This window comes from Rhea pennata, chromosome Z (genome assembly GCF_028389875.1).
Source record: "Rhea pennata isolate bPtePen1 chromosome Z, bPtePen1.pri, whole genome shotgun sequence".
NCBI classification, from domain to species: domain Eukaryota; kingdom Metazoa; phylum Chordata; class Aves; order Rheiformes; family Rheidae; genus Rhea; species Rhea pennata.
The window spans coordinates 40175682-40189666 of NC_084702.1; the positions used below are offsets into that span (position 1 = coordinate 40175682).

The 13985-nt window shown below is 38.0% G+C and overlaps 1 protein-coding gene across 3 annotated transcripts in view; it reads left to right on the top strand.

The window, feature by feature from the left end:
* Positions 1-13985, top strand: part of SEMA6A (semaphorin 6A) — a 116122-nt gene that overhangs the window by 58238 nt on the left and 43899 nt on the right. For all 3 annotated transcript variants that reach the window (XM_062599142.1, XM_062599144.1, XM_062599143.1), the window contains exons 4-10: positions 1917-1977; positions 3531-3593; positions 4437-4538; positions 7313-7403; positions 10363-10482; positions 11562-11650; positions 12542-12759. In XM_062599142.1, the coding sequence (XP_062455126.1) occupies positions 1917-1977; positions 3531-3593; positions 4437-4538; positions 7313-7403; positions 10363-10482; positions 11562-11650; positions 12542-12759 (744 nt within the window). The remainder of the gene's footprint in view (positions 1-1916; positions 1978-3530; positions 3594-4436; positions 4539-7312; positions 7404-10362; positions 10483-11561; positions 11651-12541; positions 12760-13985) is intronic.

The window sequence follows — 13985 nt, forward strand, 5'->3', positions numbered from 1 at the left end:
GTGGCTAGTAGCTAGTAGGAGTTAAGCAGTAGTGGGAAAAGGAGGGCGAGGACAATCCCTTATTGTCTGTAGTCAGGGAACCTTCCCCGAATTTGACAGCTCTTTCGCTTTCTGCTGAGATTGTCAGCAACTATGTTTTAAATATGGCATGAGAAAATGGTATGTAGTTTGCCTGATACTAACCCTCTTTATGTCCCCATAATGTAGCATCTGAAATTTCTTTGGATTGTTTGTTGAACCAGAAAGTAAGTCCGCTAAAAACAAAAATCCTAACCACAGTGGACCAAGATTGGTAATTAAAGTTAAGAGCTGTACTGGAAGGGGGGTTTAGAGGTCTTGCAGCACCTAGTTTATTGTGTAGTAGGCCTAACAGAAACAAAGAATGATGCACGTAAAAAGGAAATTGTGCAGTGATCTATGAAGCTGCTATGCTAATAAGTAATTTTGTTCCAGCACTGACCCTGACCACTGCTCTGCCAGTAAAATCAGACAAATAATAAACTGAAGCATTAAACCTGTCTTGACAGTAAATGGCAGTTTGTACAGAGACCAGAGGAGAAAAAAACCCACAGTTCCTCAGTTTGGCATCTTAACAAAGCTAACTGCCTCAAGTGCCATAGCAGACGGTAGACTTTTAAAAGCCAGTTCCCAGTGACAATGCTGCCCCTTTTCTCCACGTGAGGAAAGTGTTGCTTATTCTTCTTATAGCAGAGTGTTTTGTGTCTGCTTTAGTTAGAGACTAGCACTGTTTCCTCCAAACCTGATAAAATGAAGCTAATCTTGACAGCAGAAATTTCTAAAATGGAAATAGTCTGTATCCTACTTTCAGCAGGCTCCTATGAAGAGCCCTTCAATGCTGTAGATCATTCTCCAGCTGCATGGCTTCCTGCATTTTGAAAAAAGTCAATGTTATTTCAAGGAAAAATGAGATGCTCAGTGTTTTTCCTTTCCTTCTTCCTAGTTTTGTGTGGCTGTTACTATAACTCTGTGGGTTGGTGGGGTTTTTTGGGGTTTTTTTTGTTTTTTTTTTTTGTTTTGTGTTTTTTTTTTTTTTTTTTTTTTTTTGAATTTCAGGCTACAGACAAAAATGTCCTTGTTCTGAGCTTACACAGAGGAGAACATTTAAAAATATCTCTTCACCTGAGCAGCTGAGTCTATTTCCTCTTTCCAAGGAGAGATTGGCAGCTAACTATAAAGGGAGCCAGGTTCTCAGAAAAGCAGGAAGGTGAATGCAAGCAAGAAGCATAAACTTTTTTTCAGAGGAATGTTTTGCAGTTTAATTTGACCATTATTGTGTGAAAAGAAGAATCATTTCTGGGAACAGTTCTGCAGTTGTCAACCTTTTCTCTTCCATATTGTCAATCAAATTATCACAGCTGAGGTTAGAGGCATAATTAAAAAAAAGAGAGAGAGAGAGAAAAGCATTAACCTCTTTTTAACCCTGAAAGGCTAAATGTGGCACAGTGACTACTATCCTAGGAAGCTGGCAAAGTTTGTCTTAGGAGGATTTCAGGACATGCAAAAACATCTACACACTAGACCATAGCATCTATTATAAGACCTATAGAGCAAACATGATACGGGGCTCATCTCCGTTCCAAAATCTCATTTGTTCAAATAAGCACTTCAGGGAAAGAATCTTGTTTGGCAGTTTTGTAGAATTTCTCTCTCTCTCTCTCTCTCTCTCTCTCTCTCTCTCTCTCTCTCTCTCTCTTTTTTTTTTTCCTTAATGAGAAGGAAGGTGGTTTATATATGGAAGTGCTTTACTGGGAAAAGCAGGCAATGCTGTCAGTGTTGTTCACTGGTAAAACCTGTGGTCTTTTTTGAATGGATTGTGGATTATCTTGCAATAGATACCTCTCTTCATAGAAAATGAATTGACTACTCCATTTGACTTCATTTGCCTTTGTTTACAGGGACCATATTTATACTGTTGATATGGACACATCACATACAGAAGAAATTTATTTTAGCAAAGTAAGTAGCTTTTATTATCATCCAGAAACCAAGGACACTAGAACAAGCTTCAAATAAATAGGAAGATGACATTGTTTCAAACAACTTGCCAGCGCTGCTGTAAAAACTATAATAATCAAGTAAGATGGCATTGCTAATCATATTTGGGGAAAGCTAGAGTAGCAGTCATGTCCTCTGTGAATTTCTGATAAGTGATTTAGCTGAGTTGATAAGCAATCCATACTGAAATGCAGCGAGATCCCTGCTGGAACATCCATCAAACATCTATTCATTTATATTCTACAGCTTTCTATAACTGCTATACTATCCCAATTAAGTAGACTGAAACTTTCATCATAAAAAGCAAATGCCATTTACATATTTTCATGCACACAAATTGTATTCACTGATGCAAGTACTCACTAAATCTTATTTTAGCATCGATTTGTAGATGTATTCACATTATCTCCATGGGAAGTTAACATCCAAACTAAGACGACCTTTGCCTGCATGGCCATATTGTACATTAACATACACATACTAGAAATAGTCTCCCTTCAGCTCCTTTGCATTGCATGCACATTGTGTAATATGTGGCAAACACAGCCTTGGTCCACTGGAAGATCATATGAATTTGGCCACCAGATGGATTGCACCGCAGGAGGGAAGAGTGGTTTTTTTGTAGCTATCAGTGATGCTGAAGATGAGCTTATGCCTTGCTACTTTTCAGAAAAGTGAAGTCAAAGGCTTGTAATGGAAAGAACAGTGTTGTTGCAGTCATGATAAATGTTTAAGCTAAAAGCCCTTAGTTAATGTGTATTGCCTCAGTTTACTGTCTGTGTTGTCAGGACCAAAATCAGGGTTATAATGTCAGAGGTGTTAATTATCTTAGACTACAGTTTTTTTGATTAAGTTTTCTTACAATTAATCAGCCTATGACATTTGACCACTTCTGAAACTTGCCACAGATTTCATGACTTCATAAAAGGGCTGTATCCAGAATACAGTGGAGACTCGAACAAAAATCAAGGCTGGGATTTACCTGTAAGTGTTCCAGAGGAACAATGTTAGCAGATAAAACCAGGAGTATTTTGATAGGTAGAGAGCTCTCTGAGCCTGTTAGCTGACTTGAAGTGATAAGAGTTACCTGAACTTGATTTCTCTGCTCATCTAAAATGTCCTCTGCCAGAAAACGTATTCCAGTAGCATAATGACTGGGTTTGTAGTCCGTAAATGTTTATTCTGATTTGCAAAACAAATTAAGAGAGAATGTAGTACTTTTCAGAAACGTGCATATGTTTTTTAAAATGGGCCTATTGCTAAATTCAGTTGTTCACAGGCTTCAAAAAACAGGATCGTTTCAAGTTTAATGAATAGATAGCAACACAAAATTAAGTGAATGTTTTTTGCATCACTGATTTTTCATTGTTGTGGTGAATTAATCATGGAGAAAGGGTGCAGAAAGCTTTCAATAAATATATGTTCAGCAGCTAGTCTCCCCTGGGGACTTTTACTTTTGAAATCAAATGCAACAACCTCTGGGCTCTAATTGATTTCTTTCTTGATCCTTGCAGAAATTGACATGGAAATCTAGACAAGCTGATGTAGACACATGCAGAATGAAGGGAAAACATAAGGTTGGCAATTTTCATTTCACTTTAGTTTAGTTGCTTGACTATTATCTCAGGCCACTGTCTGTGATGTGGAATGGATCATGCTGTTCACTTCTTTATTAGTAATTGCTTTTTCCACCAACTTACTGAAGGCTTTAATTTGCAAAAATAGTTTGCTTTTAATGTGATAAAACATTATGACAGGAGCTGCAGCAACATCCTGAAATACTGAGAGCTCTGGGGATTTTGGACATAGTGCTAGGTGTACTGATTTTGCTTAACATAGCCTCAACAGCTGAGTGCTGCAGTCCGTCCTCCCCTAGGAATTTATAGAGAAGTTTGTATAAAGCATCAGAAAGCATGAGTGTTTGCCAGTATAGAAAGACTGAGTTTGCTCACACGCTGATTGTTCCTGGTGTAAATTATGACTAACACAAGAGGGATCAAAATTAGGTGCAGGCTCCTTGTACCTGCTCCCCCTTCGAGTTATGTCAATGAATTGCTTTAACTTAATTGGTGATACTATTCTTACAGCAACATAGATGGGAAGAAAATCACATCATTACTCTTGAGGAAAGCAACAGCTTTAAAACAAAATCCATCTATGTGAACAATTGCAAAATCTGAGCTGTAATATGAACATCAAATCCTCAGTCCTTTGCAACCATTTTTTTTTTAAACAATAGAATGGAAAATAATTGTATCTTCTTTACTGTCATTTAAAACACAGTTGAAATAAAGCCCAGAATATCATGGTGGCTTCCAGCCAATTTCTTTTTAGACCTGACGATGGAAGATAATAGCGTAAAAATAAAGGCAGATACCCAGAATGCAGTAGCTGTAATACGTTTTATTATTTTTCTTCAGGATGAGTGTCATAATTTTATTAAGGTTCTCCTAAAAAGAAATGAGGATACATTGTTTATCTGTGGAACAAATGCCTTCAACCCTTCCTGCAGGAACTACAAGGTATGTGATCTGTCTGTGGGATTTTGTTTATAACCATTCTTTCTGTTGTATTTATTGTGATTATGCTGGCAACAGCATGAGGTGTGTCACTCAACAGTGCATCATTCAATTCTGTAGCATTTATTGTGGTTTCTTTCAATGGTACGAAACTCAGTGTTGATTGGATTTCTGAGGGCTGCCGGATTGATGACCTACTTCTTTGCAGCTCCTCCATATTGAAGTTTATTGTCACTTTCAGTTGCCCTCCATAGTTGCAGAGATCCTCAGATCCTTTATGTACCTGAGGACCTATATGCTCCTCAGAATGTCCCTAAATTTGTCATTGACACATTAAGACATAGGCTGATGCTGAGCATTATTACTGGGATAATGCATTTTAAATGTCTCCATCATATTGCTCAATTGCAAAGCCAGTTCTAAACAAGACACTTGAGGACTTTGCACAGTAAAACTCAGAACGATTAGTGTTTGGGACTCAGCAGAGACGGAACCTATTAAAATCTTATGGTATTGCGTACTGTAAAAGTGTTTGACAACAGATCTCCAGAGAGAAAGGCACAGCAGGAAGGAGAAATGGATATATTCCTCACCAGCTGGGACTCTACAAAGCCAAAACATTATCTAGAGCATTGTGGAAAACTATGCTGGTCCATGGATACTGGCCATTAATTCACTGACTGTGGTTTCTTCCTCAGACCTAGTGTGTCTGCTGCATCTGCATATTAAGAGAGCCCATTTATTGAACTATTTTCTATTTCCTCAGGCTTGCACCCATATAATCTGTCATAACCTCCATCAATGGATGTTTTCCAGGTAGCTTTGAAATGAATTGAGTTAGGTTGTTGATATCCAGACTCTGCTTTTCCAGATTCTGCTATGTCCCAAAGGTCATTTCTTACCCTTCTTCAGATAGAAGAAAATTCATGCTGCTTCTAATGAGGTCATAGAATGTTCTTATTGAATCAGAGGTGTTAGAGTTGTCAAAAGAAACAGCACAGAGATACTAACATCCAGGAAAACAACTTCCTTAGTAGTATTGCTTGTGACTGCTGCTCTTCCTTTTTCAGCCGTGCTGGTTTACCTCATTTACCCACTGTAAGGGCTGTAGCCTAGGAAACAAGTTAGAGAAGTTCAGCAGAGTATTTTCTTTTGGTCTGAGAAGGAAGAATCTTACTCAAGTACAAGTTTACATCATGGTAATCCGTTGGTGCATATACCTGGTGTAACACAGCAAGAAGATAATAGGTGTTCTGTTAATAGCCATTTCTTTTTCCTTTCCTGACATCCTGCTTCTGGCATGCAGCTAGCTTTTCTGTTTTCAGTACTGTATTTAGTATTCCACCACTGCTTGTCATTGCTTAGTGCTCAGTATAACTAATGCTGCTAACAGTTTCAACCAATCCTCTTGCTAGAAAGCAAATACAGTTTTCCATGGCATTCTATATCCATGAGGGATATAAATGGTCCTCCTTTCCCTTACTGCAGATGTTTCATTCCCCATGATATATGGCCTGTGCAGACTGCCTCACCTGTTGCTGAGCTGCCAGAGCTTGGATAGTAATACCTCCAGGAGTCTGCAGAAGGTCACTCAGACACCTGCCCTTTTTCTCTATATATTTCTAGCAGAAGAGACAAGGCACTAAAGATGTGTCAAACAGAAGATACGGCTGTCCCTCAGCACTGTAAAGTGAAAGAGCAGATGAGCTTGGAATGTCAGGCTCAGTACTGGAAAGTTGCTTGGGACTGTAACTCATTTCCTTTCACCACCATTTGAAATGCTTTTCCACTCTAGAGTAAACACAACTAATTCCCTTCCATGGATCTAGACAGACATGACAGAAAACAAATGATGACCAATTATCCTCTGAGTAACTTAGGTCCCATAACAGAGGTGCTAGTAGTTGATTGGAGTAGCTGATGGTGATAGATAGGTTATTTTTCATGCTCTGTAATTCTGTACTGTATGTGATTTATGCAGTGTAAACTGTTCAAGTTACTTGAACATGCTAGAAATATTTTTACCCCCCCCAAATATGTACAAGAATTTTAAGCAGATAGGAGCTGTACTTTTTCCCCTGTAGCTCAGTAAACCCTCTTGAACTATGCGTAAAGTTGATCTGTATGTTTTTGTAATTATTAGTACCTAGGGTGAATTCATTTCCCAGGAGTTACGTTTAAGCCTGAGATTTTGCAATTTCTGCACAGATTAATTCTTGCCTGATGGTAAGAGGATTTCTCCATGACACAGACTCAACTGATACAGTTAGACTTGGAGAGCATCCTTCTAAGTATGCAAATCAAGGAAGAGAACACCACTGTTGTGGCTAGAGCAGAAGGATCTCCGGGCTTGAGGGAGAAAAATGCACACACAGATAATTGTCCTAGTGTCGTTTCCTCTAGCTGCTATGGCTTGCAGTCTTTTGCTGTGTATAAGAGCGCTTCTGTTGAATCACTGTTGAGAGTAAATTTTGAGTCCTTGCCAGACCACATAGCCTGCTACAGTTCAGCAGGAAGCTAGCGTACAGATAAAATATCAGACTTCTGTAAAAATGTATTGGGTTTACCTCTAAAGGGATACCTGACTTATAGGAATGCTTTTCCAGGCTGGTTTTATTTAATGCTGTGATTTTCATTGGATTTTTAATTCACAGTCAGGAACACGGTTACAGAAACAATCTTCTTCCCTGCCCAGAAATGAACAAAGACTATCATAAGTCACGTCTTGGCTAGTAAGTTCTGTTTCGTTGCCTGAAAAGCTCCCTTTCCTTTTTCAGATGGATACGCTGGAGTTCCTGGGAGATGAATTCAGTGGAATGGCCAGGTGTCCCTATGATGCAAAGCATGCCAATGTTGCATTGTTCGCAGGTAAAGAAGAATGACTGTGATAGTCTTTTGGCTTTGTATCCTACAGCCCAGGCTTGCTATAGCACTGTATCTCTTGAATACAGAATACCAAAATCTGAAAGGTAGTAAATGGAGTGGATAATGACTAAAATTAGGGGCCGTAAGGAAATCATTAGCACAGGAAACCTTGCCTTTTCTGGGATTAACTTCACTACCATAAACAACATGCCTAAAGCCTCTGTTTCCTGATTCGATATTTCAGTATTTCCTGAATTCACGATAATATAATGCGAGATCACTGTGAGGCCTAATTTCTGGCATCCTGCTTCAACGAAAGTCAAGGACAAGGCTTGTGTGAACTTTAAGGGGCAGGAGGGCAGGATATGCTCCTTTAACATCTCCAAACTAAGTTAACAAAAGGAAGTTAGGGAATATGTTGTGATGTCCCCTTTTCTAGATCCAGAAGGAAAGGGAAGGTGAGTTTATTTTAAAGCAGAAAACTTCTTGACATCCTGTCACCACTGTGATAGACAAATGAGAAATCTATTGGTTAATAATGATCTATGCTGCATGCAGCAAAATACAGTTAACTCTCATTTCTTCTACAGTAGTTAAAAAAGTGAGTGCTTATTAATAGGGTTAATTTGGGCTATTGATTTTGAAATGGTATTTTGGTACCTCTCCTCTTCATAGATTCCTGATTAAATTGTTTCTTTATTGAACTTCTCTTAGTGCGAAGCTTGCTGATCTTTTCTTAAACTTGGCTGTAAAATAGATGTAAAGATAAAACAAAAGCCACCTATGATAATGTCACTCCTTTTTAGCGTATGTGTCGCTAGGAAGCATGGCCTGTAACTTATGTGGAAATATTTTAGGCTTTCCTCTGAAAGCTTAAGCATTTGTACATATTCTAGCTTTTAACTGAAAAATGTGTTTGTATTAACCACTCCAGTGTTAGAGCTAACATGACCAGCCTTACAACAGAGAAATTTTATAGCAGGTTGCAAAAATTGTTTTACTCTCAATAGTGTAAATTCATTTGTTTCAAAAATGATGATGATGGTGATGATGATATGTAATTTCTTAATTAAAGTCAAAAGAACATAAAGTAGAAATTCTGTGTAGGTAATTCATAGACCACAGAAGTAGAGAGACATCTTCGGAGAATGATTCATCCCATATGCCTTAGATTTCTATCTTAGGGCAGTCTGAATCACCCTTTGGAAGTGCCTTTCTCTTCACACTGGCCAGAGAAGGAATTTTTGACCAACTTAGTCTAAACATTTACCTAACATGCAGCTAAAGTTAGGTGAGCTGAATCCCACTCTGTCACTGAAGAAGTCCTCTCATTTTCTAAAAGGAAAATATTTATAGAAATGATCACAATCTCTCTTAGGATAATTCTGAATATAGATTGATTCTGATCAGATATATTCTTACAGAATATACCCAGTATATCTACTAGCTTAAGAAAATTACTATTTGATATACTATACTTATTGATTCCCCATGATAACTTTTCACAGTATAAAAGCACTTTCATAAAAGTTTAGGACACTAATCCAGTTTGACTTAGTCTTTTGGGTGCACTTACATGAATATGGTTCTTGCAGCCTGTGGCTGTTATGATTGATATGTGCAAATTGTAATCGGTCACATGGTCTTCAGGAACTTGTCAGGAAAGAAAATGAATATGTGATTATGTTAACGAGCTCAGACATTGCTATCAAAACAACTCAGCCTTTTATTCTATTTTAAATTGGCTTTAGTATCTGCTTTATTTATAATTTTTTTCTGTTTTTGTTAAGAAAGCGAGCCTATTTTTAAATAGCCAAATAATAATAACAATTGTGGGATTTAGAACAAAGAATAGAGTCCTGCTAATAATAATAAAAAAATCTGATTTTAAAGCCTTGAGTGGAAATTAAGCGTTGCCTATAGTTGCAATGAGGAGCTCTTGACCAGTAGAAGCCTCTCACGAGAGGGCCTTCAAGGCCTAATAAGCAGCGTAATCTCTGTGAAACTAGATGTGAGTGATCCTGAATTTTTGTAGATGCAACTGAGACACAAGTTACTAGTTTTGCATTGCAATGTTTGTGCTCTGACCAGACATCGTGGTTTGAAGTATCTCACAAGCTAGAATAGCCCTGTGTTACCACGTCCCACAAACATATTTGTCAACAAATAGCATCTTAAACTGTTGTCTCAGCTCATGCTTTTACCTTGAGATTATTTTGCAACATGTTGTTGTCCTTGGGGTGCCATTTTGTAGACTCTTTCTGATCATTTTTCTTCCAATGATTTTTAAGAGAGAAGGATGCATAATTCATGTGGCAGATATCTAAAATGCATTTCAAGAAAGAAAAATAGTGAGAAATCCTCATTTTTTTTTTTTTTGCATCCCTGTTTTATCTGGAGTCCCTGCACACTGTTTTTTTGTTAGTGATTTTTGAGAGAGAAGGAGTTGCACATTAAAGCTCACAAATGGAGAAATCTTAATAAGCATCAATTAGCTAGCAGTCCCTAAGACTTGTCTGGTTTGCTCTCCCTGTTAAAACTAACATCTCTTTTGGGGCAGCCCCGTATTTATTTTACTCAGATCTGTAGGTAACTGACTTCTGGGCAGGTGAGAGAGTTTGTGAACATCGAACTGGAGGCGTTTACAGAGAAACTGGATGCAAGTAAGGGATAGCTTGGTTTGACTCATATAAACTGATAAAGTATTATTTCTTAGGATTTCTTCTCCCGAATTTCTTCTGAAATTACCATTTTAAGGATTGATGACTTTTGTTCAGTGTTCAGTCCCATTTGCCTAGCTGGCCTTTTTTTTTTTTTTTTTTTTTTTTTTTTTTTACTTCGGTGTCTCTAAGGAAATTTCTTGATCATTTCATTTGTCCCCCTTCATTTGACTGATGAAAGAAAGTAATTGCATTGTTTCTGTCACCCCTCCCCTTTTGTTTCTTCTTTCCTTCTTCCTCAGAGGGAAAGCTGTATTCTGCCACAGTGACTGACTTCCTCGCAATAGATGCAGTCATATACCGAAGCCTTGGAGATAGCCCAACCTTGCGGACAGTTAAACATGACTCAAAATGGTTGAAAGGTAGGCAAACAAACAAAACAAAGCAAAAAAAGCAGCATCTCTGATGAGAATCTTGTATTCCTGACAGACCTCTCTTGTCATTTCATTTCAGCAACACTTTCTGGCAGAGAGAAAGAATTAAATTACATCTTTTACTTACACAGATTTATATATCTCTTTTTCTCTGCTCCTGACTCCAAGTTACTGCACTTGACAGAAACTGAGAGCATAATAGAGCAAAATATATTCCAGCCAGCTTTCCAAGCTGAATTCTGTCAATTTACAGCTGCTGGATGAAAGAGTTGGAATTTGCAGGGCTTGGTGCACTCCGCCTGTGCTTGAAACAATCCTTCCCTAGGATTGTGTCAGGTAACAGTTGAGGCTTTGTGAAGTGTAGAGAATTTGTTCTGCAGCATTAAGATTCATCAATAAAAATAAAATTATGGGAATTTTGCACAGGACCTTCATTTTATAGTTCTTAGGTACTGTACAGCTGCCACTGAATTAGGCAATTTGTGTGCTCTAAATACCTTCATTGTTAAGAACAGTACTGTTTACTTTCACGCAGGCGTTATGAATAGTTAGCATTTGGAGTGATTCTAAACAGTGAGCAAAACCGTAGTTTGAAGGCTTTTTCTGCAGGCAGAAATGTTTTGCTTGGTGTGGACTTTAACTGTCCCACTTTGCTTGTTGCTACAGACATGTATGCACAGAAACAGTTACATAGTTTGTTATTCTCTCCACCTACAGCCACCGGGCCATAAAGAGCCCTGTTTGGACCCCCTCAGGCATACCATTATATACTGCCTCTTCGCCTTTTCTTATATCTGCTGTGAAGGGCAGACATGTTAGTGGCAAGTACTTAATTACTTTGCATGGATTCTCCGCAGATTTGCCCCCAGGTATCCTGTGCATTCCAGACATTGGTTCTTCTGTGATGGTTATGCTGCCTGTTCTGAAAACTGAGCAAATCTGCTTAATGTGGGCATGAATCTTTAGATGTTTAGTGTGGATCTATTTGGCTTCTCTCTGCACCCATAATGTATTTGCATGCTATATGCTATACCTAGTGGCTAGACAGAATGTCATCTTTTTTCCAGAACCATTCTTTGTCCAAGCAGTGGACTATGGCAACTATATTTACTTCTTCTTCCGGGAAATAGCAGTGGAATACAACAGCATGGGAAAGGTAAGAGGGAAAACATAGCCTTGAATGCCTCTGTGACATTCAGGGGGAGAAAAAAACATACCACTCCTGAACCAATGCTGTTAGGAATGACCTTGAAATAAGAACCATAAATCATGCTGACAAGGTCATCATTTTGAGAAGATTCCTATCACTGAAGCCAAAAGGTTGGTTGGAGTGAAACATTGCACTGTCTTAAAAGGAAGCAAGATGGTTTTTATGGTGATGGTATATATTGAAATCTCTTTTGTCAACCAAAAAAAGTGCAAGACAAACATACTTAAGTCAGTGCATCATGTTATTTTTAAACCCGGATTCTGTAGCAAAGATATATTTTTCATTAAGAAATCTTAATTGGAGTGCTGAGTAAACAGAGGCAGAATTTTTTTCTCTGCCATTTTGCAAAGAGTAATTAAACACTTACTGCATTTTTGATAATTTCACAATAGCTTTCTGACTTAGCAGTCAGAAAAGCTGACCAGGGTCACAAAGGTGAAGGGCAGGAATAAAAGCCCAGCAAGATTTGCATAGTTTTAACTGTTGAAAATATAAGACTTGGAGCAGGCAGTGCGGGTTGCAGGGATTGTGAGTATAAAATGTGCTTTTGTTTGGAGAAATAGAAAGCTAAGCAGTCTGTATGGAAATGAGTTTATATGGGTTGAGAACCGATCTCCTGAAGGATTTATGGTTGTGTATTAAATGCCACAGCCTTATCTTTTATAGCACACTCTTCCAAAAGCTGAATTTTTCTCTGTTTGTTATTTGTCACAGATTATGAAACACGGGATTAAATTAAGCACTTGCTGTGTCATTTCAAATGATTTCAGGACAGAATTCATTTTCTCTATGGTTTTTTTTTTTTTTTTTTTTTTTCTTTTGCTCTGTTCCTTCCAGGTAGTTTTCCCAAGGGTGGCTCAGGTTTGCAAAAATGACATGGGAGGATCTCAGAGAGTGCTGGAAAAACAGTGGACTTCCTTTCTCAAGGCTCGTTTGAATTGTTCAGTTCCTGGCGATTCACACTTTTACTTCAACATACTGCAGGCCGTTACAGATGTTATACATTTTAATGGCCGGGATGTTGTTTTAGCAACCTTCTCCACTCCTTACAATAGGTAATAGGCACAGTAACCTTTTACTTTGTTTCCTTTATATTTTACCTTCCATTGCAGTTTCTTTTTACTTTATTAAGCTCCAAGCAGTGATTGTTCATACAGTGTAATTATGTATCATGCACTTACCAATACTTGATGTTTCATTTTAAAATACCCTGATATTGCTTAGTGCATTTTATATCTGATAATTTAGAACAGCTTTCAACCATTTACTATGTGGACATGTTCCTTGGCCGTTTTTTTCTTTACACGGGAATAGTTTAAATAGCACATCAAGAAGCTTTGCAGTGTGTGACTTGCAGAATGTTATTCCGAAGAGAAAATAAGATTTTCCATTCTCAAAAGAAAGGATTGAGTTTATCCTGTTTTTGTCTGCACCCTCAAAAACTGTTTTAGTACTCTTCCCTCTGTCTCATACATCCCTGCTGACTCTCGTATTTTCTCCTGGAAGAGCCTAGATACTAAGGTGCCCTGCTGGCTGCAGAGAACAGGGCTCCAGAGCATGTAGAGGGAAGCAGAAGAATTGAATAGAGTTTAAGAGGCCCCACTTTGCTCATTTATTGTCATAGAGGAGAGTATTGAATTCTTTATACCTAGTCAGCCACCCTGCTACACTTTTACATCTCACAAAATGGTTCAGTGAGCAAGGAGGAAAGCAGAAGCCATATTAAGTAGGAAGTTTCTTCCTTTTCCTGGACACATCAACATATCTCCCTGTTAAAGAGCCTGTATTCAAGAGTCCCAATTTTACTTGAATACAACTACAGATACTAATAAGAGGACCCATTCTTCAAACACCTGTATTTCATTGTTCAGCTCATATGGTTTCCAAAAACATCAGTTGATCTATTGCTACCGTTGCGCATTATAACATGTTTCCCCAGAAGTTATTAGAAAAAAGTAACTGTATCTAGTTAGTGAATCTCCCAGAGAAGTTAAAAAAAATTCTAATTAAAAATTATATTGTTTCACAGAGTAACATTTGAGCTGAAACAGGCTCTTTGTTTTTTTTTTTCTGTAATTCATCTGGTTTTGCTGTTCACTTGCCACCAGTCATCAAAGCTTGACCTCAGTGAGGTCATGCACAGAACTGACTTCAAATGAGAGTAAACCCAGACCTGTGCTATTTAATCACCACTTTCAACAATAAAGCAAGAGAAGCTGTATTGGAACAATTGTGTCACCAATAGGGAACACAGTTTTAAATTAGGATGATCTCTTTTTAT